The sequence below is a fragment of the Heloderma suspectum genome, chromosome 14 (assembly GCF_057233095.1).
Source record: "Heloderma suspectum isolate Gila_16-S chromosome 14, 16-S_ref, whole genome shotgun sequence".
Taxonomy (NCBI): Eukaryota; Metazoa; Chordata; class Lepidosauria; order Squamata; family Helodermatidae; genus Heloderma; species Heloderma suspectum.
Window position 1 is genome coordinate 2,406,035 of NC_139471.1, and position 24,659 is coordinate 2,430,693.

The window sequence follows — 24,659 nt, forward strand, 5'->3', positions numbered from 1 at the left end:
AGATGTTCAGCCCTGCACCAGTGTTCCCGTTTCAGAGGCAGGGGCGCCTGCTGGAATAAGGCGAGCAGTATTGAGGGGCGCCGTGTCTTTTCGATGCTGTTTTTAAAATAATGCACGGTGACCGCAGAGGAAAAAAGCAAGTTGTTCTCCAGGTCGTCATATGACTATCCATTCAAAATCAACAAGTCAGCTTTTAAATGACTTCTTCTTAATCATTTTAATCTTCTCCTCCTCCGTCATCACTTCTTTAAATACATGCACATTTTAATTTTACAGCTCGGAAACACATTGGGATGCCAGAGCCGTCCTCCTGATCCCGTGGTGGAGTGGTACATTCCGAAGTGCAAGCACTCATCATGACATTGGGAGGGGACATCGCTCCGTGGTACTGCCCCTTCGCACACAGGTCCCAGGTTCAGTCCCCGGCAGCATCTCCAAGGAGGGCTGGGAAGGAATCCTGCCTAAAGCCCCGGAGAGCCCTTGCTGTCAGTCAGTGTCGGCAATACAGGGCCAGATGGGGCAAGGTCTGACCCAGTAGAAGGCAACTTCTGATGTTCTCCAATCCATTTCAACAAACCCGTTCTACACATTTTTATCTCCACCCAGATTGGGGCTTTTGGTCCGCCCCAAAGTACTTTGCATGACAAGAGGGATCTATCTATTGTTGCTGGGAAAATTCATTTCCCCCTAGCCACTGTGAAGATTGCAGCTAAGAACAGGGAATTCTGAGCAGGGCGGCAGGTGACGTGACGTCAGCGTCCCTGCTAATAAAAAAGTCCCAGTCCTGTGCCCCTGTGAGTCTGGCTCTACCACACCATGGGCTTCACCTCAGACCGAGAATTCTTTGAGCTCCACATTCTGCCCCCAGAAGCCCAGGGTTGTGTTGCCCCTGTCTGGACTTCGGAGGCATTCTGCGCCTGAACGTGGAGGCAAGCTGTGCTGATAGGTTAAACCTCCAGAAATCCATGGGCACAACTGGAATGTTGAGGGAGTATTGTGGGTGCTCTCACAACATGGCTGTCATGGGGGGACTTACCCATTCACAAAATGGCTGCCGTGGCAGGTGTGGCCAGTCACAAAACACTACTTTCCCCAAAGACAGAACGTCTTAAGAAATAAACATCAGGAGCGACAAGGAGTCTGGCAGATGTTAAGTAAGCTGTCTGAGGGCACACTGGACAAGCAGGTGGCAATAGTGATGCGCAGGAACAGCTTTGGGGGGCTCTTTTCAGTGGGCCCCTGCTGGGGTGTGGGCCCTCAGCAGGTGCCCAACTATGCCTACCCGTGACACTGGCCCTGGAGACACCAAAGACGACCCCGGGATTGTGGCTGGTGGCAATTCTCGAAGAGATCTTTCCTAGCCCTGGCATTTGACATCCCCACAACCAATGCTCTGACATGCAAAGTACACGCTCCACCTTGGGTTAGGGCCAATCCCGGATTATTATTTTTTAAAAGATGGTCCACTGAACTCAGGCAGTCTTTCTGAGGCTATCAGAGTTTGAGGGTTTCTTTAGCAACAGCAACGGCTGCTTGTATGAGACAAAATGTCTGTGGGGGTCATTTTAAACCCCTCTGTTACGTTGGAAGGCTGCAAGCAGCGGGCAAGAGAATGCAAAGCATAAACCCAGCTAGGGAAAGCAAGAAAAATCAAGTTTGACGGCTGCCTTTTTCGGGGTCCCATTTTCAGTGTGCTGAATGTCAGGAAGTAAAAATTAATATTTGATTGTGATGATAAAAGAGATAGTGGTGTCCTGCATGGACAGAACATCCATCCACTGCGTGGGCAATCGAGTCACCATTCTAGTGTCGTTGAACGCCAGTTAAAAAAAAAAAGCGGCTGGTTTTATTTAAATAGCCTAGGGCAAATTTCTCACTAAACCAACTTTCCCACGCTGGGACTCTCCTCAGCTTGCACATTTTGGCAATTTTTTTGTTCCCTGAGCTGTCAGGGCAAAATATATAAGCATGCTGGTTTCACTTAGAAGGCTTTTTTTTCAGGCCCTGGGGACATGAAAATAATTTACAGATGTGTGTTACCTGTTTATATTTGCATTAGGTTTTCCTTAGTGAACATAATATTTCCTAGCTTGCAGGAACAAAAAAAAAATCCCGTGGAGGTTTTCCTTATCCATTTTATTTTAACTTACAAAAAAGAAAAAAAGAAAAAAAAACCCGACCAAAAACCCCCTCCAACCCCCAAACAGAAGACATGTTTAAATATGTCTGGGCAGGGAAACATTTAAAAGAACTACTAATCATATGGAAAACTGCCAAGGTTTCCATTAAGACAGACTTAACAGTCATTTATTTTTAAATGCCTAAAGTCCTGCTATTTTAACCCAAAAGGTCTACGCAAACTGGTCTTTTTTTTTTTACCATGGTCAGCAACAAGTATCACTTAAGATGTTTTGCTTTATGGAAATATTCCTCTCCATGGCATCTTTTCTTTAAAAAAAATCTAAGCATTTATTATAAAAGAAGAAAAGAGTCTCTATGTCCTGAGTCCCATGATTTTAAAAATATGTCTTTTACTGCATTCATGGGATCACTGGAAACAGGGCTTCCAGAGATTGCTACTTATATTTCAGAGAACGGGAGATTTTCCTGATTTTTTCCCAGATGATTTCCAAGATGTTTCTCACCTATTGGCAAATCCCCCCCCAAACACCAGAAATGTGTCAAGCAACGCCCCATCCTCGGTACAGTGTGCAAGATCCTTTCACAAGGTTAGCTTTGGCTATCTTCTCACTACAAAAAAAAGCCGCATAGGGCTGGTTTTTAAAAAGCTCAATGCTCTCCCAGTTGGAAGGACAGGTCCGGGCAAAAACTGGAGAGGTATTTTAAAAATAGGGAAATCAGATACGCTGATTATAGTGAAGGGCTATGATACACACAGCCTGTGATCCATAGGAAACAATGAATAAGATGTGGGGCTCACACTCCCTACCCCAATAATCTGTTGCACTGGAATGTGTTCCGGTGATAAGTTCTTTGGCGTCTCCAGGGCAGTGTCCAGGGCAGGCATGTTGGGGCACCTGCTGAAGGCCCACACTGCAGCAGGGTCCCACTGACAAGAGCCCCCCAGAGTTGTTCCTGCTGTTCACCATTTCCCCTTGCTTCTCCATGTGCTTCTCGCGCCGGCCCAGACAATAGTGGTGGCGAGGAGGAGGAGCAGGAGATGCTCCTCCTTCCTCCCTGGCTGTCTGCTGGCAAGCAAGCAGCGGCTGTGATGAGAAAGAGGAGAAGCTGGGCTTTTTGAAGGTGACTTGCCCAAGGGCCCTCCAAAGCCTACAGCTGGCACTGGGTGCCCCCTTTACTGCAGTTTTCATCTACAAACTGCAATTGCTCCCGTCTTGCCACTCCAGCAGCGGTCAATAGCAAGAGTTCCTGCATTTAGGTGCCACGTTTGGCCTGGCCTGTCTCTAAGGCCACCTGTGATTACTCCTCTGTTCCTGGTTCTGAGTAACTCTCACTAAAACAGTGAAATGGGCCTGTGCATTGGTGGTGTGTGTGTGTGTGATCTGGAGTTCATACTACAAGCTTCCTGGCTGCGCATGAGGGTTCCTTGTGGCTGAGCCACTCCAGTCTGCTGACCAGTTGGGTCCTGCAGTTCTTCTACGGAGATGATAGCCCTGCTCTTCCTCAACTCCGGCCCATCTGGCATCAGGTTGGGGAAAGTCTGTGCTGGAATCAAACTTGTTGCACACTCTGCTTCTGGAAATTATTTTAATGCAGGGAATGGTTGGAGAACAGCAGCTCTCTGCTTGGGAAAGGTGTTATGTCTGTGGGCCCAACTGCCCTCCCAGAGAGATGGTGGCACACAGCTAGCGTGGGTGGCTGCTCTGTGTGTGTGTGTCAGTTCCTGGCTGCGCCCTTTTTCATTCATTAGTTCAAACTAATCACATGCCAGGACTTAGGTTTTCTTCCCTCTTCCTGGAATTGCTTCCAGGAAAGAAAGAAAAAGAGAGAGAATTCGATGGGTGGAAGCAAGAGGGACAAGTGCAAGAAAATGGCCCACTACCTAGCAAAAACATTTTGCTAATGTGACGAAGTGTGTGTGTGTGTGAGAAAATCAGCCCTCGTCTCCTGTTCAGCTGATCTCTTTTGGAGCACTCCTGCAGAAGTTCACTTGCTTTAAGAGAAAGGGTGGAGAATCAGAATAAGGTGTGGAGGAGGCCAAACTGTCAGCCACCAGGCCCTATGCCAGCCGGATGACACCATCGCCTTGCCCATTTTGCCCTTCTCTGCGCCGAGGGACTCTCAGAATGGAGAAAGAGATGTGGCGGGTGCCAGCTCAGACCCAGCAGTGCCTGAATCAATCCCCCACCACTTGTATCCCTGGAGATAAACCACGGAGGGTGGAACCCAAGGCAGCTCTGTGGGCTGCATATAGAAAACCCATGGGCAGGACAAGCGCCACGAGCTGGAGGTTCCGCATGCATCTAAGTACAACAACTCTAGGGCAGTGGGACTCAAGTAATCTGTAGGATGGGCTGATCCTAACACTGGCTGGCTGGGGGAATGCTGGGAGTTGTAGGACCTTTTTCTGTCTTAACACGCATAGGACTGTGCCCTAAAGATCTCAGTGCATGGGCAACTTCCTTGCCTCTTCCTTGCTAGGGCTCCCTCTGAAAATTAGATTGTATATGGCTTGGGAGCAGGGACGTGGGGAGAAAAAAGACAGGCCCCTGCCCTCAAGGAGATTGCAATCTACATTTTTCTTGACGTTACACTGTAAAGCACCATGAATGCTGATGGAGAAATGACAGCTGTCAGGATATGGCACAGGTCAGCCTTTCCCCAAACTGGGGCCTTCCAGATGAGTTGGACTACAACTCCCATAATCCCCCAGCTATGCTTTGGTAACCCCAGCTTAGTATGCAGGGGCAGGAAGATAGATGTGGGGGAGACTCAGCAGGCCACTTAGAGAGCCTCACAGGTCCGAGTGATTCAGACAAAGCCGGTGCCAAAGGCAGGTATGGTTGGGCACCTGCCCAGGTCCTGCACCCCAGCAGGGGCCCACTGACAAGGGCCCCCTGAACTTGCTCCTCTGCTTGCCCATGGCAGCCTGCTTGTTCCCCTGCCTCTCGCTCCGGCCCAGGCAGCGGCGGCGGTGAGGAGCAGGAGATGCTGCGGCCAATTTGCCCGCTGGCTCTCTGCCTGGCAAGCAAGCAAGCGGGAGCCATGATGGGAAAGAGAAGGAGGAGGAGGAGGAGGCAGAGCAGCTGGTGGCCATGGCGATGAGACGGTGGGCTCGCTGAGGCAGGGGCCCATGGAGGGCGTCTTGCCCAAGGCCCCTCCAGAGTCTGGGGCTGCCCTGGCAGCGAAGAATAACCCAGCTTTGGAGCTGCTCCTGCTCCAAGTCTCTGCATGACTGGAAGGAACCCAAAGCAGCAACTCAGAGATGCAACAGGCACACTCTGCCCCAGGAGGGATCTAGTCACGTGGCTGGCGTGCCAGTTCAGCCCCGGCTGTGCCAACCAGCCCTATGGGGCAAGCCACCATCTTATGTACATGTACTGATTTAGTTACCTTTGTATGCTGCCTCCCCCGCCCTTTTATGCCCGCAAGAACCCTGTGGGGTACGCCGGGCCGGGGTCCGAGCCTGGCCCAAGGCAGCCAGCGAGCTTCCTGGCGGAGCGGGGGCTCGAACTCCGGTCCAGAGAACGGAGGCGCGCCGGGGATTGACCCAGGCCCGCGGCCCCGCCGGACGCGGGGGCGCGCTGGGCGGAGGGCAGCCCGGCCCGGCCGGGCCCCCTCCGGAGCGGCCGGGCCCCGACGCCCAGCATGCCCGGCCCGCCGGGGTGTTCCGGCGGCATGCCGGGCCGGACGGGCCCCGCTCTGGCCCGCCGCTCCTCCTCCGCTCGCAGGCAGCTCGCGCCCCTCCGGATGCTTCGGCCGGCCGCTCCCGCGAGCCCTCGCCGGCAGGGGCGCCGGGGGCTCCGCGGGGGAGGAGCAGCGGCTCCGCCAGGCCGCTCCGGGCCGCGGGCGCGCGCGCCCGGCCGGCCCGCCGCGGCTCTCCCGCGCCGCCCCCCGCGGCTGCCCGAGCCCGCCCCGCCCCGCCCCGCCCCGCCCCGGCGCCGGCCCCGCCCCGAGGCCGCCTCGGCGCGGCGCGCGCGCCCGCCCGCCCGCACTCTCGCCAAACTTTCCGGCGGCGGCGGCGGCGGCGCGAGGAGCGGCTCGTTCTCGGCGCGCTCGGCTGGGGCAGCGAGACCGGCCCGGGCTGCCTCGGCGGGCGCCTCGCGGCCCCGCGCACCGGCCGGCGGGAGCAGCCGCGGCGCGGGCGAGCCGGCCACCGCGCTCCGCGGGCGCTTCCGGACGAGCGCGCTCGCCTTGGGGGTGCCGGCCGGAGCGCACCCGCCGCGGGCGCGCCGGGACCCGCCGAGCGCCCCCGGCTGTCCTCGCCGAGAGCGCGGAGCGCGGGGCCCGAGCCGGTGCGCGCGGAGGCGCCGCCGAGCCCAGCGCGGGGGGATGCGGCCCCTTCGGGCGCGGAGCTGCCGCCGCCTCCTCTCCCTCCTCCTCCTCGCGTTGCTGCCCGTCCTAAGCCGAGGTAAGCGGCGGGGGGGGGGGGGGCTTCGCGGGCGGAATTCGAACTCGCCGCCTCCGCTCCCCGCGCCTCTCTCCTCCTGTTCTGCCCCGGCTGCCGAGCCGCTCTTGGGGGGGGGGGGCGATTGTGAGGGTTTTTTAGCGGAACCCCCAGGCACGGGGGGAGGCTACCCCCGAGGGGCAGCGGATGTGGCTGTCTGTCTCCAAGGGGCAGCCGTGCTTGGAGCAGCGCAGCTTTTCCGCAACCCGGCGCCCTCCGGACCGGTCGTGCGGCAGTTTCCATTATTCCCCCACACACCCACGCCACTGACGGCCTGTACTGCAAGCTCCATCATTCCCCTCCGGGGGGGCTGTGCTTCGTGTCCGTCACCCCGCTCTGCGTGTGGGTGGGTGGCCGTATTGCAAGTTCCATCATTCCTTTCCTGGATGGCTGAATCGCAAGTTGCATCATCCCCCTCCGGGGGGGGCTGTATTGCAAGTTCCATCATCCTCAGCCAGCATGGCCCTGTTGGCAGGGGCTGATGGGAGTTGTAGAGCAACCCATCTGGGGGCTGCTGGGTTAGAGAAGGCGAAAGCAGACCCGTGGCCAGGACTGGGATTTCAGTCAGATGGACCTTGGGATGCAGTTCCAGGTGCTGGGCCCCTCCGTTCCCTTCGCTGGGCGGCCTCCGGCCGGCCCTGCTGGAGGCAGGGGGCTGGGGACTAGGCGGAGGACCCGCCGGGGCCTGATCCCGCGCAGACCAGCCCCGCGCTTTTACAGAGCCTGGAGAAAACGCGCAGGGGCTGCTGTGCCGGCAAGCGCTGCGCCGCTAAGTGAAACCTCCGTGGACGGGGCGGCCCGCCGTCTGGCGCGGCGGGCAAACCCGGAGGCAGCTCCCCGCGGCGCCGTCCGGACGGCCCGGACTGCAGCCCCCAGCATCCCTGGCCATCGGCTATGCTGGTGGTGTCTGGAGCCCCAGACGCCCGCGGGGAAGCCACTGGCTCCGCACACCGGCCCCGCGTGTGAGCTGCCTGGGCCGAGACCCAGCGGGCTCCTCTGACCCGCTGCTCACCTCCGGGAGCAAGGCAGGCGCGCGAGTGTGTCTCGGTGTGTGTGTGTGTGTGGGGGGGGGGGTTGTGTTGTTCGTGAGAGGAGCGTTAGTTTGCAAAGTGAAACCAAGCAGACCGGATTGGCGGGCAGTAGGAGGGATTCGCGCTTGGCTTTTCGTTTTGCAGAAGCGGAGAGGCTCTTTAAAAAAGCCACTTTGCGGAACGTTGGCTCTCCGCTGGAATCCTGTGTGGCCCTGCTGTTAGTGACGCTCGAGGAAACGGAGGCGGCGCGCGCGCGCAGACCTCCTCCTCCTGCCATCCTGTGTGTTTCTAAAATCTCACAAAACCCCGTGGTGGGAGGGGGAGAGTTGGGGGATGCCTCGCACTGGGTGTTTCCCAACATCACAGAGCAGGATGAAGGCATATGGCAAGAGTGGCAGAGCCCATGATGGTAAATCTTGGAATATCCGGTCCAGGGGAAGCGCTTGGAGCCCAGAGGGTGGGTCCGTTTGTAGTGTGTGAAGTGACCACCTTTGTCCGGCAGGAAGCTTTTATTTGGAGGGGCACCCTTCTTGTCTGCAGAGCAAGTTTAAATGCAGTAGGGAAATTAAATTGTTAAATGCGGCCTGTCCTTGGTTACAGTTTTTTAAAAAAGAAATTTCTATTTTGTGAAAATGCGTCAGATTTCCTGTATTCACAGCCTCTCTCTTTCACCTCCTCTTCTTTTTTTTTTTTTTTACTCATTACTTTCTGGGGGCGGATGTCAAATGTCACACGCTGTGTGTGTGTGTGTGCGCACGCGTGTACACGCTTCCTTGTTCTGTAGAGTGTTTGGGAGAAACAATTGAATGGAAATGGGGCTGAACTTAAAACCTGATGCTGATGCGTCAGGGCTTACGAGTTTCATTGAGATGGGAAGAGGAATGCAAAATGAACTACTTCACGTCCCCCCCCCCAAAAGTCCCCGGGTGCACTGTCCATTTTGGAGTTAGCGGAACTTTTTTCTAGATGCAGAAAAAGCTTTCGGGGTGCATGTGAGGCTGACGGAACTTCCCACGAAGTGCCTGGCTCACTGAGTGCACAGGGTAAGCTGGCTTGCAAGCTGAGCTGTGTGCTCAATGGTTTCCCTCGCCTGAATTCACTCCTCTTGCGTTGTGGTGCCAGGCAGGTGGTGATCAGGTACACAGGAAGCTGCCTTCTACCGAGTCAGACCCTGGGTCCATCTAGCTCAGTATTGTCGATACTGACTGGCAGCAGTGGCTCTCCAGGGTTTCAGGGAGGGTTTTTTTCCAGCCAGCCCTACCTGGAGGTGCTGCCGGGGATTGAAGCTGGGACCTTTTGCATGCACAGCACGGGCTCTGCCACTGAGCCACGTCCCTTGGAGAGTGCAGCATCTGTGCACACATTGAGGGGAGCCATATAATCCTCTGGGTGTGCAAGTTGACTGGCACTCATACAGCCTTCAGCCAGGAAAGAAGGAGCCGGCTTCAGGTTTCTGTGTGGCACGAGGAGAAAGCATCCGGCTGCTTCTTCATCTGGCTTTCGCCAACCTGCTGCCCTCCAGATGTGTGGAACTACAACTCATCCAGCCAGTAGGGCCAGGTTGGGGTTGTGAGGCTGTTGTCTGCATGAGCTGCATCTTGAAAGCGACTGGTGAGGGAGGTGTCTGCCGTGGGATTACGGGGCTCCTGAGAATGTTAATGGACCACCCCTGTTGCACTCGCGTCCGGCTTGTTGGTTTCCCATTGGGGCCACTGGTTGGCTGCTGTGTGAACAGAATGCTGGACTAGATGGATCTTTGGTCTGATCCGGCATCAGGGCTCTTCTTACATTCCTGATGGTATAGATATTTTGCGCCAGGGCAGCTCAGGAGATCCAAGTCAGTCTTTGAATCCATGATCAGCCTTCCCCAATCTGGTGCCCCCCAGGTATGCTGGACTGCATAGTGTAGATTTGGCTGTAGCTCTGGTTGAGCACCTTCTTTGCATGCGGAAGGTCCCCAGTTCAGTTCCCAGCAGCGTCTCCAGGTAGGGCTAGGAAGGAACCCTTCCTGAAACCCCGGAGAGCCATTGCTGCCAGTCAGTGTTGACAATACTGGGCTAGATGGACCAAGGGTCTCATGTCATGTAAAGCAGTTATCTCTTTGGGCACTGAGCCACATTGCACAATTTTATTATCTGGGGAATAGCCTCTACTACACCCAGTCCACTCTGTGGACCTTTCTTAATGTAAAGCAGCTTCCTACATTCCCATTTAAATCACCCCTTTATTCGGAACCAAGAGGACTAGAATCTTGCTTTATTTTTAGGGGAAGGGCCATAACTCGGTGGTAGAGCCCCTGCTTTGCATGCAAAAGGTCCCAGGTTCAATTCTTGGCATCTCCAGATAGGGCTAGGAAAGAATCCTGCCTGAAACCCTGGAGATCCGCTGCTGCCAGTCAGTGTTGACAATACCGGGCCATGATGTCCCAGTGGTCCTGCTGGCTGGGGAGTGATGGCAGTTGCAGTCCAACACTATCTAGTGGCTAGAATGTTGGACTGGGAGTCAGGAGATCCGGGTTCTAGTCCCCACTCAGCCATGAAGCTCACTGGGTGATTTTGAGCCAGTCACAGACTCTCAGCCCAACCTACCTCACAGGGTTGTTGTTGTGAGGATAAAGTGGAGAGGAGGAGGATTATGTACGTTTCCTGGGTTCCTTAAGGGTGAAAATAGGTGGGATATAAATGTAATAAATAAAATAAAAAATTTGCGGGGAGCAGAGTTACGTATCTTTAGAATAGATTTCCATTGCTGGATTGGCAACTCTTAACACTTCCAGAAGGCATGAACTGTGCCACCCTTGTCAAGTGAAGCAATCCTGCTTTGTTTTGGAGTGCGTTGGAAATAGTCCTCAAATCGTAGCCCTCAGATTTATTTATTTATTTATTTATTTATTAAATTTATTAATCGCCCATCTGACTGGTCACCCAGCCACTCTGGGCGATGTACAACCCCCATAAAACAATTTAAAACAATAAAATTTTACCATATATTTTTTTTTTTAAATACCCTAACCCACCCCAAATGCCTGCCTGAACAACCACGTTTTTAATGCACGACGGGAGCTCATTAAAGAGGGGGCATGACGGAGTTCCCTAGGGAGGGAGTTCCACAGAGTGGGGGCCACCACAGAGAAGGCCCTCTCCCTCGTCCCCACCAGTCTAGCTGTCCTGGCTGATGGGACAGAGAGAAGGCCATCTGAGGCTGATCTTGTTAAGCGGCCTGTCTGGTGTTGCTGGAGGCGCTCCTTAAGATAGGCTGGGCCGGAACCATATAGGGTTTTAAAGATCTTACTGGGACCCCAAATCATTTTTCCCCATTCACAAAAACTTGTGTATCTAGTCGCCTAGAAGTAGCTGATGCTCACCACAGGTGAATTTCCCAAGGATTCGATGGTATGGTCCTTCAGCAAAAACTACCTCTGCTTTGTATATAAGATATTCTTATTTAATCCATTTGTCACACTTGAACCCCAACTTCCCTTCACGCAGCTCAGTGGGGAGTGCTTCAGTTCAGCCCAACGTGACCTCCCTGTGAAGTATTACTTATTTATTCAGTTAAGTTATCTGGTCAAGAGGAAGGTTAGACTGAGAGACAGTGACTTGAGAAAGGTCGGCCAGTGAGGTAGAAACAGGTATCTGGACCTTGGCTTCCTTCCCTCCCACCCACTCATACCCCCCAAGAAGCTCTACATGCTACCTTGTTCTTTTCAGGGCCCAGAGACAAAATTCTTCTGTTGAGTTCCACAGACTCCTAGGGAAGAACAGTCATGGCTCCCACAACAGGAAAAGGAACTCCTTTTTCTTGTGGAGCCTATGGTGGAGCGGCTACTTACGTTAGCAGTATTAGCCCATGAACGTGCCCATGGGCAACGTTATATGCCCCCTTTCCTCTTCTCCGTCTCCTTGGGAGCCCTATGGAAAATCTAGATTGTTTTGTGGTGAAGCCTCCAGCACTGATCTGCTGCACTGATAATAGCAAGGATTTTTTTTGTTGCTAAGGGAGCCAAAAAGTTTGTAGTCCAGCTTCTGTGAGGGAAGGGAGATGTTGTCAGTTTGGCTGGGGGCTACACTCACACAAGGAGTGAGGATGCCAAGAAATGGGAAGTCCAGAGGGAAGTCGGCTGAAAGAATGGAGCAGAGTAGGCCCTAGACATAGAAAAAGGGATCTGAAGGGAGATGGCGGTTGAGACTTGAAGGAAAAGACAGAGGAGGCAAGAAATTGCGTGCTGTTTGGTTTTAATTTTTGTGAACCGCCCAGAGAGCTTTGGCTATTGGGCAGTATAGAAATGAAATAAATAAATACATTGAGGCAAAGAGAAGCTAACTAGAGAGGTGATTTCAAGCCCCCCCCCTTTTTTTTTACCTCAAAGGGCCGTTTCATATATTTGTGTGATCTTCATACGACTCATTGCAAACTAAGCATCACAGCATTTTCTAGACCTGGTGATCTGGCCACGCTAAAGCCTGTTCACACATTCAGGGGAAGTTGTCAAAGGCATGTGTGTGCATCTGTGAAACAGGCCATAAGAAGGCTTGCTGGAGAACCTGGCCCTTCCGCAAACCCACGAGGGCTGCCGAAGACCAGGCTGTGGCTGCTTCTGGCGCTACCCAGCTCAGTGGAAGTTTGGCGCCTCGTAGTCATACTGCTAGAGAGTCATTTTGCCTCTGCCTTCCGGGAACGGAGGAGGAGGAACCCCCTTTTGCTTACTTTCCGGGGGGGGGGGGGCATGTCTAGTTTCACTTTGCGTTTTCTTTCTAAGCTGCTTAGTCAAAACCTTCCCCCTTTCCCCCCCCAACGGGAGCCTAGATGAGTGTGTGTTTGTGCGCGCGCGTGCGCAGGTGGGTATGTGCGTCTGTGCGTGCTCTGATCTGATTCAATCCGAAACAGGTAGGTATTGAATATCAAGGGGCCAAGATCTAGCTTTGCATGTAGGGCCTGCAGTAAATACAACAAGAGGTATCTGTAGCTTTTGACAATGGGCAGCTCTGATTCCCCCCCCCCCCCCGCCGCCTTTTGTTTGGGTTGGGGAGAGAGCTCTGCTGTGCAGCTGTTGCTTTTTCCCACGAGCAAGGAGGGGGCGTGCTTGGTTGCTGCTTTACAACACTCCCTTATGCCCCTCTGTAGGACTCTTTTGCAGCTTCTCTCCCTCTTTTTTTAAAAAATCATGAATATCTGAACAGCCAGACAATTCAGGAATAGCTTTGTGTCCGTGCGTGCGTGCGTGCGTGCGTGTGTGTTGGGGGTGGGGAGGCTAAAACCGGATAGCTGTTAATAAAAGCAAGGTCGTATTTCATTGGAGCGCCTGAGGAATGGGTTTTCTAGAAAACAGCCAACTTGATATGCAAGGATGATCTTATCTAACTCTTGCCTGCGCACTGTAAGCAGAAGCTGAAAACTTAGTGTAGCACCAAACTTTGCTGCGTTTGGGATTGTTTTTCTTACAGCCCCTTTTGCGAGGGAGAGAAAATCAACATTTTACTCACCTTGTTCATGCTTGCAATAACACTGTCAGGGTTGTATCCACTGTTCATCTAACTTAATCCCTGTTCATGTCACTGGGTCTACTCTAGGTAAGAGTAGCATTGGATACAACCTCACTGCGTGTTGCTCCCATTTCATGGAGAGTGAACTGAGGCCCAGCGGATGAGGTGAGAACTATGCCGAAATCAGGTGCATTTTGTCGAGATCGTAAATAATTTGGATAAGGGCAGCAGTTTATAATCTAGCCTGACTTCATCTCTGTTCTCACAACAACCCTGAGGTGCAGATAGAGAGAGGGCGATAACTTGGCCAGTGAGATCCTCGCACTGAGTGGAGATTTGAACCCAGGATCCCAGCCTTGCACATAAATCCACGATAGGAACTAGGCCATGCACACACCTCATGTAACAGTTTCCATCAAGGTAGGCGTGTTAGTCTGAATAGCGGCAATGGTTTCCTGCCCCACTATATGGGATAATTTACTTAGCAATGCTAAGGTGATTGTGTTATCACGAATTATTCCAGCTGTGAATTTGCATGTCGATTTGCATGTGTTTCAGCTCTAATTGAATTGTCACAGAATGTCCTTCTTGCATTTCATTGCCATTTAACTCAAAACTTCCACCTGTTTTTACAACTGCGTGCACGTGTGTGTGTATACACGCGCACGCACACACCCCTAATAATTAAGGATCTCATTTCATGCATCTAGGAATATAGATCTAGGAATATAGGAAGCGTCTTTATCGGGAATCAGGCCATCCAACCCAGTGGTGCTGGGGATCAAATCTGGGAGCTTCTGAATGCAAAGCAGGGGCTCTACCACTGAACTGAGGTGGTTCTCTTATCTGATGAAATTAGCTCGAATCCATGGATGCTTCTGTTACTGTTTAAGGTGCCATGAGATTCTTTTGCCCTTCCCATATGTGACCTGTCAAGAAAAGACCAGCAACTCTTTTCTGCTTTAACCAGTGTTTCCATGCTTAGTTGCCTAAGCATGGAAACACCTAGAGGTGATCCTTCTTAACCACAAGCGATCAGATGAATGCATATTTAAATGCCATTATGACTATATTCAGGGTCTTCAATAGACTTGGTGCTTTACAAAATAATTGAAAGAGAAAGGTCGCTGCCCCAAGGAGCTTGGAGTTTACTGAATCATACCACTTCCTTTATTGCACATGGATAGCAATTAACAAGTCCTTGTTTTATTTGCCCTCTTAGTAGTCCGCTGTAATTTATCCATGGATAAGTCTTAGCATCCTTCCCCAACCTGGTGCCCTCCAGAGGTTTTGCACTTCAGCTCCCGTCCGCTCCAGTCAGCATGTCCCATGGTCAGGAACTGTAGTGCAAAACATCTGGAGGGCACCAGGTTGGGGAGGGCTCTGTTACAGGAATTCTTTACAGCTCAGAAGGAGCAGGTATAGGTTCTGTTTTTAAAAGCCATTTTGCAAAGACAGTGTGTTCTAAATGGTTACTTGTCGTGGGCTCTTAAAGTACAGCCTGTGCACCATCTAGGCTGGCAGCGTGCTGTTTTTTTAAAAAAGAAAGAAAGTGAAAGAATCTAGTCCACATGGATGTAGTGAGAACCATGGAACCTTGTGGGCGGATCAAGAACAGGTATGGCCAGGACTTGCATGAATCATGGGGTAGAGTTGGAACTTGAGATGCCCCAGTCCTACCCTTATCCCCTTGCCACTGCCCCATGCTCTTGATTGGCCACTGACCCTCCCAAACCATAATGCCAACCCACCTTGCAACGCCTCTCTTGCCACTTGCTTTGCTCCAATGCCTTTGGAAACCTCAGCTCTGGAGGCAGAGCAAACTATGCACAGACTTTGAGTGTGTTTACCGATTAATGATGCTGTTTATGCTAATGGTAGACTTCAGCTTTCCTTTGTGTATGTATTTCCTTACACCCTAGTTCTAGGCTCCTCTAAGGCAGTGGATGCACCTTGCATGGGCATTTGGCTTGTCCAGGCACTCCGTGTGTGTGTGTGTGTGTGTGTGTGAGCGAGCACGGAGCGCCTATCACAGGAGTGTTGGACCTCTTCCAGCCCATGGGCTGAAATCCATTTCGGAGAAGTTCCCGGGGCCACATTTCAGTGCTGGGTGGGGCCATGGCAAAAGAGGCAGAGCTGAAAATGCCAGCATATTTTATCTTAAAACCCTTACTGCCAGTAAATAAGAGAGCCAGTGTGGTGTAGTGGCGAGAGTGTTGGACTGGGAGCTGGGAGATCCGGGTTCTGGTCCCCACATGGCCACGGAAGCTCACTGGGTGACTTTGGGCCAGTCACAGACTCTCTGCCCCCACCCTACCTAAAGGGTTGTTGATGTGAGGATAAAATGCAGAGGAGGAGGATCATATAAGCTGCCGTGGTTTCCTTGCAAGAGGAAAAAAGGCAGGATATAAATGCAGTTAATAAATTTAGGAGAGGCATTTCAACTTTTTAGAATGCGGGGAAAACTCTGCAAAACTGGGAAAACACCAAATGGCCAGTGGTTGGAAAGAAGTTAGGGCCAAGGGAAAGAGATGCATTGGGTAGCTTTCTAAACCAGCCTTCCCTGTTGGCTGTGCTTGTTGGTAATGATGGGAGTTGCCGTCCAGCGCATGAGGGCACCAGGTTGGGCAAGGATGATCTACACAATCAGGCGGCTTTATAGCAGCAATTTGGTTGAGATATATATCAGGCTGTGGTTCCGCATTATGGATTCTGTTGTTTACTTTGAAAACTGTCCAGCAGCTAGATTATAGGTCTTTTATCTTGAGAACTTTGGTTCAGATCATCCAACCTTGAGCTCGGTGGGTGGTCTCAGGCCATTCCTTTACTCTTTGCCTCAGCTCCCCGTCTGTAAAATGGGGATAGGGCTCTCTAACCTTATAGCAGGGTTGACCAACGTGTGGCCCTCCAGGTATTGCTGCACTGCAGCTTCCATCAGCCCTAGCCAGCATGCCCAGTAGTGAGGGACAATGGGCTTGCCATCCACCAACATCTGGAGAACCTTCCCACCCATGCCTTATGGAGTTGTTGCTGTTAGGAGGAAAGAGATAAAATATGACTGGATTTGTTTGTGCACTTGAGGGTGTCTGTATTTGTCGTTTAAAAAAACATAATGAGTAGAACTAAAATGCTTTGTGAGTGTCAACAACCTGACCTCTGAATGGTACATTTATGGAGTTGGTGATCACAAACTAGATGCCCATCTCTGTTTTCCACTCCCCCTCTTGCTGTTTTCAAGTTATTGAGGGTAACCCTCTGCCCTCTCATTGCAGGTTTCCGATGTAGCCAGTCTTCTGAATCCTGCTTGAATGGAGGAAGGTGTGAACCCTATCCCAATGGGACAGAAATGTGCTCGTAAGTATGGAGTGACCCTTGGCGGTGGACAGATGGGAGCTAAGCTAAACGTTGGTTCTGATGGTAGAAGAGAAATAATATTTGTGAGCAGTTGGATGGGGTTTGATCTTTTAGCTTCTTGTGTGATGAGCAAGTTGGTGGAAAGGAAGTCCTTCTTCACACAGCACATAGTTAAACTATGGAATGCACTTCCAGAAGATGTAGTGATGGCCACCCACGTGGATGGCTCTAAAAGGGAATTGGACAAATTCATAGAGGGGAAGGCTATCAATGGCTACTAATCCTGATGGCTATGTGCTACCTCCAGTATCAGAGACAGTGAGCCTATGTACACCAGTTGCTGGGGAACATGGGTGGGAGGGTGCTGTTGTGCTCATGTCCTGCTTGTGGGCTTCCTATGGGCAGCTGGCTGGCCACTGTGTGAACAGAATGATGGACTAGATGGGCTGTTGGTCTGATCCCACAGGTCTCTTCTTAAGGTTGGAGGATTCTGTGTTGGGGCAGGGTAGATGAAAGAACCTTTGCAACCTTTTCCAGATCTAAGGGCAGATCAAAGCAGGCTGTTGTTTTGAAGATGGAGCCTTGGCCCCATTAAGGTGGTTTGGAAGAACCTGGTAGCGATGGCACGGCACTGTGAATACTGTGGTGGTTGGCATTTTGCTGTGATTACATGCGGTGGACACGTAACTGGGAGCTTGTTGTTCCCTAGCATGTTCCCCCAAGTGTTTGGGGCGGGGCTGTCTTATGTTTGCTGTAGCAAACACAGGCATACTCAGGAGTATGGCATGAAGTGGTTCTAAGACGGTGCTGTAATGGTGAAGTTTGTTGGTCAGATCCCTTGAGGGTTGAGCCTGGGTTCAAGATCTAGCTCAAATCAGAGTTACCGGACAGCCTCCTTAGTGTCTCATCCAAAATGGGAATATTACGCCCTGCCTAAAGGAGCCATTATGGGGAGAAAAGATTGTCTCTGTCTCCTCTTTAATTGACTTCTACATTAGGATTTAATTCAGAGGTGGGCAACGTCTGGCCCTCCAGATGTTTTGGCCAACAATTCCATCATCCCTCACCAGTGGCTATGTTGACTAGGGCTGATGGGAGTTGTAAGCCCGAACATCTGGAGGGCCGTAAGTTGTCCACCCCTAATAACTGAACAGCCCTAATCTAGTCATGTTGATAGGTGTATATTTGTGTGTAACCATAACAAGTGTGATAGAATCGAGCTGTCTACTGGTGGTGGTAATAATAATAATAATAATAATAATTTACATTTCTATACCGCCCAATAGCCAGAACTCTCTGGGCATTTTACAAAGATTAAAAACATTAAAAATACAATATACAGAGATTTAAAAAAATGTACATAAAAAACACATGAACAGACAAGATACACAAAAGAAACATATACCTAAAACAACTTCAAACAAACTATCTCAAAAACAAATGACCATAATCAAAAGACATTCCATGACCGATTAAAACTTATCATATGCTGCCAAATGCCTGGGAGTAGAGAAAGGTTTTAACCTGGTGCTGAAAAGATAACAGTGTTGGTGCCAGGCAGGCCTCAGGGAGATCATTCCATAATTTGGGGGCCACCACCGAAAAGGCCCTCTCCCTTCTTGCTGTCCTCCGAGCTTCCCTCAGTGTAGGCAGCTGGACGAGGGCCTTAGATGTTGAGCATAGTCTACGGCTAGGTTCATGTTGGGAGAGGCGCTCCATCAGGTATTGTGGCCCCAAGCCATGTAAGGCTTTATAGGTTAAAACCAGCACCTTGAATTGGGCTTGGAAACATACAGGCAGCTAATGCAAGCGGGCCAGAGGCAGTCTTATATTTTTGGACCTTCTGGTCCCCGTTATCTAACTGGCTGCAGCATTTTGCACGAGCTGCAGTTTCTGAATTGTCTTCAAAGGCAGCCCCATGTAGAGTGCATTGCAGTAATCTAACTTGGAGATTACCAGAGCACAGACAACTGAAGCCAGGTTATCCCTGTCCAGATAGAGGTGTAGCTGGGCCACCAAAGTTGGTAAAAGGCACCCCGTGCCACTGAGGCCACCTGAGCCTCAAGTGACAAAGATGGCTCAAGGAGGGCCCCCAAGCTACGAATCTGCTCCTTCAGGGGGAGTGTAACCCCATCCAGAACAGGTTGAGCACCCTCCATCCGGTCAGAAGAACCACCCATCAACAGCATCTCAGTCTTGTCTGGATTGAGTTTCAGTTTATTAGTCCACTGAATAATAATTAATAATTATTCATAATTATGAATAATTAGTCCCCATCCAGTCCACTGTTGCAGCCAGGCACAGATTTAGCACATCCACATCCTCACTTGAAGAAGATGAAAAGGAGAAATAGAGCTGTGTGTCATCAGCATACTGATGACAACGCACCCCAAAACTCTGGATGACTGCACTCAATGGTTTCATGTAGATGTTAAATAGCATGGGGGACAGAACTGACCCTTATGGCACCCCGTACTGGAGAATCCACAGGGCCGAGCAATATTCCCCAAGCACCACCTTCTGGAGCCGACCCTCCAAGTAGGAGCGAAACCACTGCAATGCAGTGCCTCCCACTCCCAGCTCAGGCAATCGTCCCAGAAGGATACCACAGTCGATGGTATTGAAAGCCACTGAGAGATCAAGGAGAATCAACAAGGTCACATTCCCCCTGTCTCTCTCCCGTCATAGGTCATCATACAGGACGACCAAGGCTGTTTCTGTGCCAAAACCTGGCATAAGAAGATACTTTTCCAAGTGTGAGCAATGGCATTCAACTTAAAACTTTCCCTTGGGGAGTTGTAGGCCTGGTGGAAAAGCTTTGGTGCTTACACTAAAGCTCACAAAAGTTTGAAGAGAGGCTTCCTGATCTCCCTGAAGTGAGTAAGGGATGACATCAGTTTATGCCAGCCTTCACCAAACAAGTTTTGCTTGATACTGTTTGGTGGAATTTGCTTGCATGTAAGTGGCTTGCAGCTGAATCAGACCAAGAGCTAATATGTTGAAGTTTCTCGCCTGTTAGAAGCAACTGGCCAGACCCATGCTTAAAGGGGGTCCTAATGGTCCCGCTCTCTTAGTGGCATTTCTAATCCCAACTGTTGAATGGCGGACTTTTCTCTGTGTGGTTGGGGAATAATGCAGGGAGGAAGGGTGGGGGAGAGGGCAGAAGACTCTGCTAGTGTGTGTGCTTCAGTTATTTCATTTTGCTCCCATTTGGCGTTTTCTGTTTGCCCAGGGGAGGGGGGGGGGACCTTCAGCAAATTAATCGGGCACATGAGCAATTTAATGGACAAAGGCAGGGTCTCCTTTGTGAGGCACTAATGAATGCACGCCACAATTTTTTTCTACCCGCAGAAGCTGTACCGACGCTTGACGCTCTAAATCTTGTTTTCTTTCATTCAAAGAATGACAGCTGGGATTCGGTCGAAATTCGGCAGCTATTGTTGGGGAAGGCAGATTAATGCTATGTGACTAATCGTGGAGGGCTTCCCAGAATGCATAACTCACTCTGCTTCCCCACCTCTTGCCCTGGTCTCTCTCCCCCCGCCCTTTTCCCCCTCTTCTGGTCATTCTTTCTCTCTTTCTTCATCTAAAAAGCCCTCTTGTATCCTCCTGATTTACATTGGATGTACAGATGGCAGTGGAATCTAATTAGGCCTGATGTGTGTGTGAGCTCTGTCCCAAGGGGAGAGGCTGCAAAGAACTTCCACTTGTAGGGCAGTTCTGGGGGTGGGGGGAGAAGTCTTCCGTGCCTGAGAGAAGTCTTTTCCAGTTACGAATTTCCTTCTGGTTTTACATGTCAGCCTGGAAATCTCTGGACCTCATCTGTGTAAATAAAAAAAAAAGTTGATGACTTCCAGTGATAGGAGGCAAAGGTTGGTAAGAGCTCCTCCAAAGTTGCTTGAGTTCAGCTGAACCAACACAAATGCCATTAGATGCAGCTCTCCGGGGCCATCGTTATTTGGGTCCCCAAGAACAGTTTTGTGTTTTGGAGCTCAGACCCCACCGTGGACCTGGGTTCTTGGGCTAGTCTCACCACTTTACCTTTGGGGAAATGAGTGTTTTGTGACTGGTCATGCCCGCCACGAATGGGGGCAAGCTTCCCCCAATGGTAGCCATTTGGTGAGAGTGCCTGCAACACCCTCTCAAAATTCCAATTGTGCCCACCAACCCAAAACGTTTGGGGACTCCCAGTACAGAACTTGGTGCCATGCTACTGTAATACGGTCACCACCAACAATCATTACAGGCAGTGCTTTCCTACAAGGAGGATCAAACTGTGAGAAACAGCACACTCCAGGGTTCTTTTCTCCTCTGCTTCGTCCATACATAGAAGTGGAAGGGGTCACTGAGCCCACCAACCCCCTGCTCAGTGCAGGAATCCTGTTTCAAGCATCCCTGACAGATGGCTGTCCAGTTTCTGCTTGAATACCTCCAACAACGGAGAGTCCACCACCTCCATAGGCAGTTGGTTCCATTGTCTGCCTGCTGGGACCGCAAGGCCGTTTTTCCTGAGGTTCAGCCGAAATCTGCCTTCCCATGACTTAAGCCTGTTATTTCATGTCTTGGATGACAGAGAACAGGTCGTGGCCCTCTTATGTGTGGCAACCCTTGAGGGGCCTGGAAACCACTAATATATCCCCCCTCGGTCTTCTCTTCTTGAGGCTAAACAGACCCAGTTCCTTCCACCTTTCCTCATAGGACTTAATTTCTAAATAAAGTGTCTGCCTTGCAGTAGCTTTGGATGTTTCTGCCCAGTCATATCCTCATGCATCTGGGGGCACTTCTATTTAATCTAATCCCCGAAAGGACTTTGCCTGGGCAGTTGTCCAGGCTGACCTTGCGACCGCAGCCTGCACATAATTTTCCTAAACAAGATCATCTTTGGACGTAACTGCAGGTGGGTGCTTTTGCTTGTTCAGAATGTCCAAAGTTGTTCTTTTGAGACAGCCTGAGAAAGGGCAGAGAGGTGCTCCCATTACACTGAACTTGGTGTTTGTGACATAAGAAATTGGATGAGATTCGCTGACGAGCGGTGAAAGGCAGGAGTAGCAATGTGAAGTTGATCCAACAGCCATAGTATGAAGTCCTCTTAACTTGACTGAGAATCTTATTTCCAACTTCAAAAGACACATTAAAATAGGCTAGTAAATAAGCTACTCTTCTGGTCGTCTGTGATGAGTTGGCATTGCATCCAGGTGACTTGCTGGGGAAACTACAAAAGTTGGTTCGAATAAACCGATATGTAGGCGATGCGATGCACATGACACAACACTCCAAACCCCACAATAAACGTCCAGCAATTATGCACCCAGTTTATAAAAAAAGGAAAATTTAGTAACAGATTTTAAAATGTGAAGCATTTCAGCAGAAGATGCCAGCTTCAGTCACAAATGAGTGTATGCTGCCGTGCCACTTATAAACTAAGCCAGTTGGTTCTTTTTTTTCTTCTTTTTAGCCCCGCACATTTTTAATAGTTCACCTGCCCAAATACACTGTCATCATTTGTGGCCTAAAAGAAGAAAAGAACCAATTCCTGTTTTTTAAAAAAAATAGCCCAGTCTAATTGCTTATTGAGGCGTTCCTTGCTCACCGTAGGAGATCAAGCAAAGAGTATTTACTGTCTTAGGTCTGAGCCAATACGGCAGCTTGCTTGTTGATTCGTGTTCTGTCAACCTTGCAAACATACTCAGAAACCCCCAGGCTTTAGAAGCCAGATAGCCCGAACCCTATATTTTATTTTTGATATGATATAAATAAAATGAACATTTGGAGTTGGCAGTCGTGGTTTTGTGCCAGCCATCAGCAATGGTGGCTTCAGCTTTCTGCCAGTGTGGTTTTTGTGGTCGTGAGTGTTAACAGCAGCTTTGCAAAATTCGGTCCCTCTCTCTCGAGTAGAATACTTTTTCCCAGATCAGATGAAAAGGTTTCCCGAAGGATCATGTATCCTTGCAGTGATGGGTACTAATTAAAGCTTGGCATGATGGTGTTTTTGGACTGGCACCCTTACCACAGATGAAAAGGGACTGATCTATTTATTATTTTTAAGATTGTGGAGACATGGGGTGGCGCTTTCCCAGGAACACCCTCGCTTGCTTAGTTAAAAGCAGATGGTACAGTTGGGGCCTGGGTTAGAATTGGAGTGGGAGACTTTAGGAGCATCGGAAGTTTTATACTGAGGCCGGCCCTTGGTCCATCTAGCCCAGTACTGTCGACACTGACTGGCAGCAGTGGCTCTCCAGGGTTTCAGGCAGGATTCTTTCCTAGCCTTACCAGGTGGGGCTGGCACAACTCCTGCCTGGAATCCTGGAGAGCCATTGCTGCCAGTCAGTGTCGACAGTACTGGGCTAGATGGACCCAGGGTCTGACTCGGTACAGGGCACCTTCCTAGATTCCTGTGTCTTGCATGGCAGAAAGATTTCACAGTGCTTTGGTTTGCAGGAGCAAAGGGTGCTGATGAATTTATCACCATCAGCTTCCCCTTGAAGCCAATCCTTTTTGGCCATTTTAACAGCTATTTTGACTAGAACGGAAACTTGCACTTAAAACGTTCTCTCTTGCTTTCTGTACTGTGTTAATGAGATTCAGAAGAGGTGCCACCCAGACTTAAAAGGTTTCCTTACATCCTTAGTGTGGGGTTCATAGCTCTTGTTGGGAAAAGTATCCAGGAAGAGAGTACAGAAGCAAAGGACTTTGGACTGAAAGTCTCCTTGTGGCAGAACGTAGAAATTCACAGGCACCAGGGGTTTGGGTTTTTGTTGTTTGTTTATTTGCTTCCCAAGCTTTCTGGAGCCGCTGGGGTTATTCAGCTCCGGAGTCTATTGTTATCTTCTTAAAGGGACAGAAGCTTTTTGCTTGAATCCCCCCCCCCCTTATGATTTAACCTGTCGTAATTTCCATGAGACAATAACTGTGGTGGGGGAAAAGCGAATAAAAGACTCGTACCGGACAGGAAACGGGTGCGGTGCTGAAATTGCCTGAGGAAGTCCGTAATCTAAGGAGCAGGAATAGTCCAGCAGGGATCCCGCCACACTGGACTCCCTTGGTGGACTTTTCTGGTGGCCTTACTCTTGAAGGAAGAACAATTTGAGGGTGATGACCAGTGAGTCCTGTAAATTAAAATGAAAAACTAAAACACTTGAGCATTTTGTATTTTGCAGGTAGCAAGAAACTCACTGCATAAAATTAAGTTGTTCATATATTCTCTGCTATGTCCATGGAATAAATGAAGAAAATCGAAGGTCCTTTGCATTCTTGTTTTGGGCACGCTGCTTGCATGTCACCCTCCGGTGGCTTTCGAACTACCTTCCTCTGTGGACTCCTTTCCACATGCAGAGGGTTCTCCATGGCACGTGTGGTCAGACCTCAGGAGTGCGGGATCTGTTTTGAGTATTTCTGGTCCACCAGTACTATGCAAATGAATGGCTGGGGTCAGTTACGGAGCACGGATGTAAGGTTTACTGCTGGCCCAGAACTATGGCCGTAAGCTTTGACATTTTTTAAGAAGACCTTTGGGCTGTGGTCTTGTAGGTGACGAAGGCAGCACTGCTTTACTCAAAAGCAGTTGTTCTGGGGCTCAGGCTTGCACAAGAGCCCTAGTATGCCCTGCTCATTAACTCAGCCTCTGGGGACAGGCTGCTCAGTGGTGAAGGACGGGTGCTACTCTGGCATATTCTCAGAGGCGGTTTCATCCTTTGTTTAAAGCAGGGGTAACTAAGCCTTAAGAGAGGCACGTCCACCTTCTAGAAGGGAGGAAAATGCACAAAAGCACCAAGCAGTTGGTAGTCTGATGAAACAATCTGATGAAACAATTGGTAGTCCGATGAAAGTAGCTGTGGCCTGGGGAGGGGACGTGGCCATCTGGTGGAGCTCAGAGGGCCAGAGCAGGTGACTATCATATCTACTATTGTGGGCAAGAATCCCTTAGAAGAAATGGAGTAGCCAGTGTGGCGTAGTGGCTAGAGTGTTGGACTGGGAGCTGGGAGATCTGGGTTCTAGTCCCCACTCGGCCATGGAAGCTCACTGGGTGACTTTGGGCCAGTCACAGACTCTCAGCCCAACCCACCTCACAGGGTTGTTGTTGTGAGGATAAAATGGAGAGGAGGATGATAATGTAAGCCGCCTTGGGTGCCTTGCAAGAGGAAAAAAGGCGGGATATAAATGCAATAAATAAATAAATAAATAGCACTCATAGTCAACAAAAGG

At 50.5% G+C, this 24,659-nt stretch overlaps 1 protein-coding gene across 1 annotated transcript in view; it reads left to right on the forward strand.

Moving 5' to 3' along the window:
* The first annotated feature begins 6,157 nt into the window (after positions 1-6,157).
* Positions 6,158-24,659, forward strand: part of NOTCH1 (notch receptor 1) — a 108,033-nt gene continuing 89,531 nt past the window's right edge. Inside the window, exons 1-2 of the mRNA XM_084821223.1 lie at positions 6,158-6,553; positions 16,376-16,457. Coding sequence (XP_084677349.1) covers positions 6,475-6,553; positions 16,376-16,457 — 161 coding nt within the window. The 5' untranslated portion in view covers positions 6,158-6,474. The remainder of the gene's footprint in view (positions 6,554-16,375; positions 16,458-24,659) is intronic.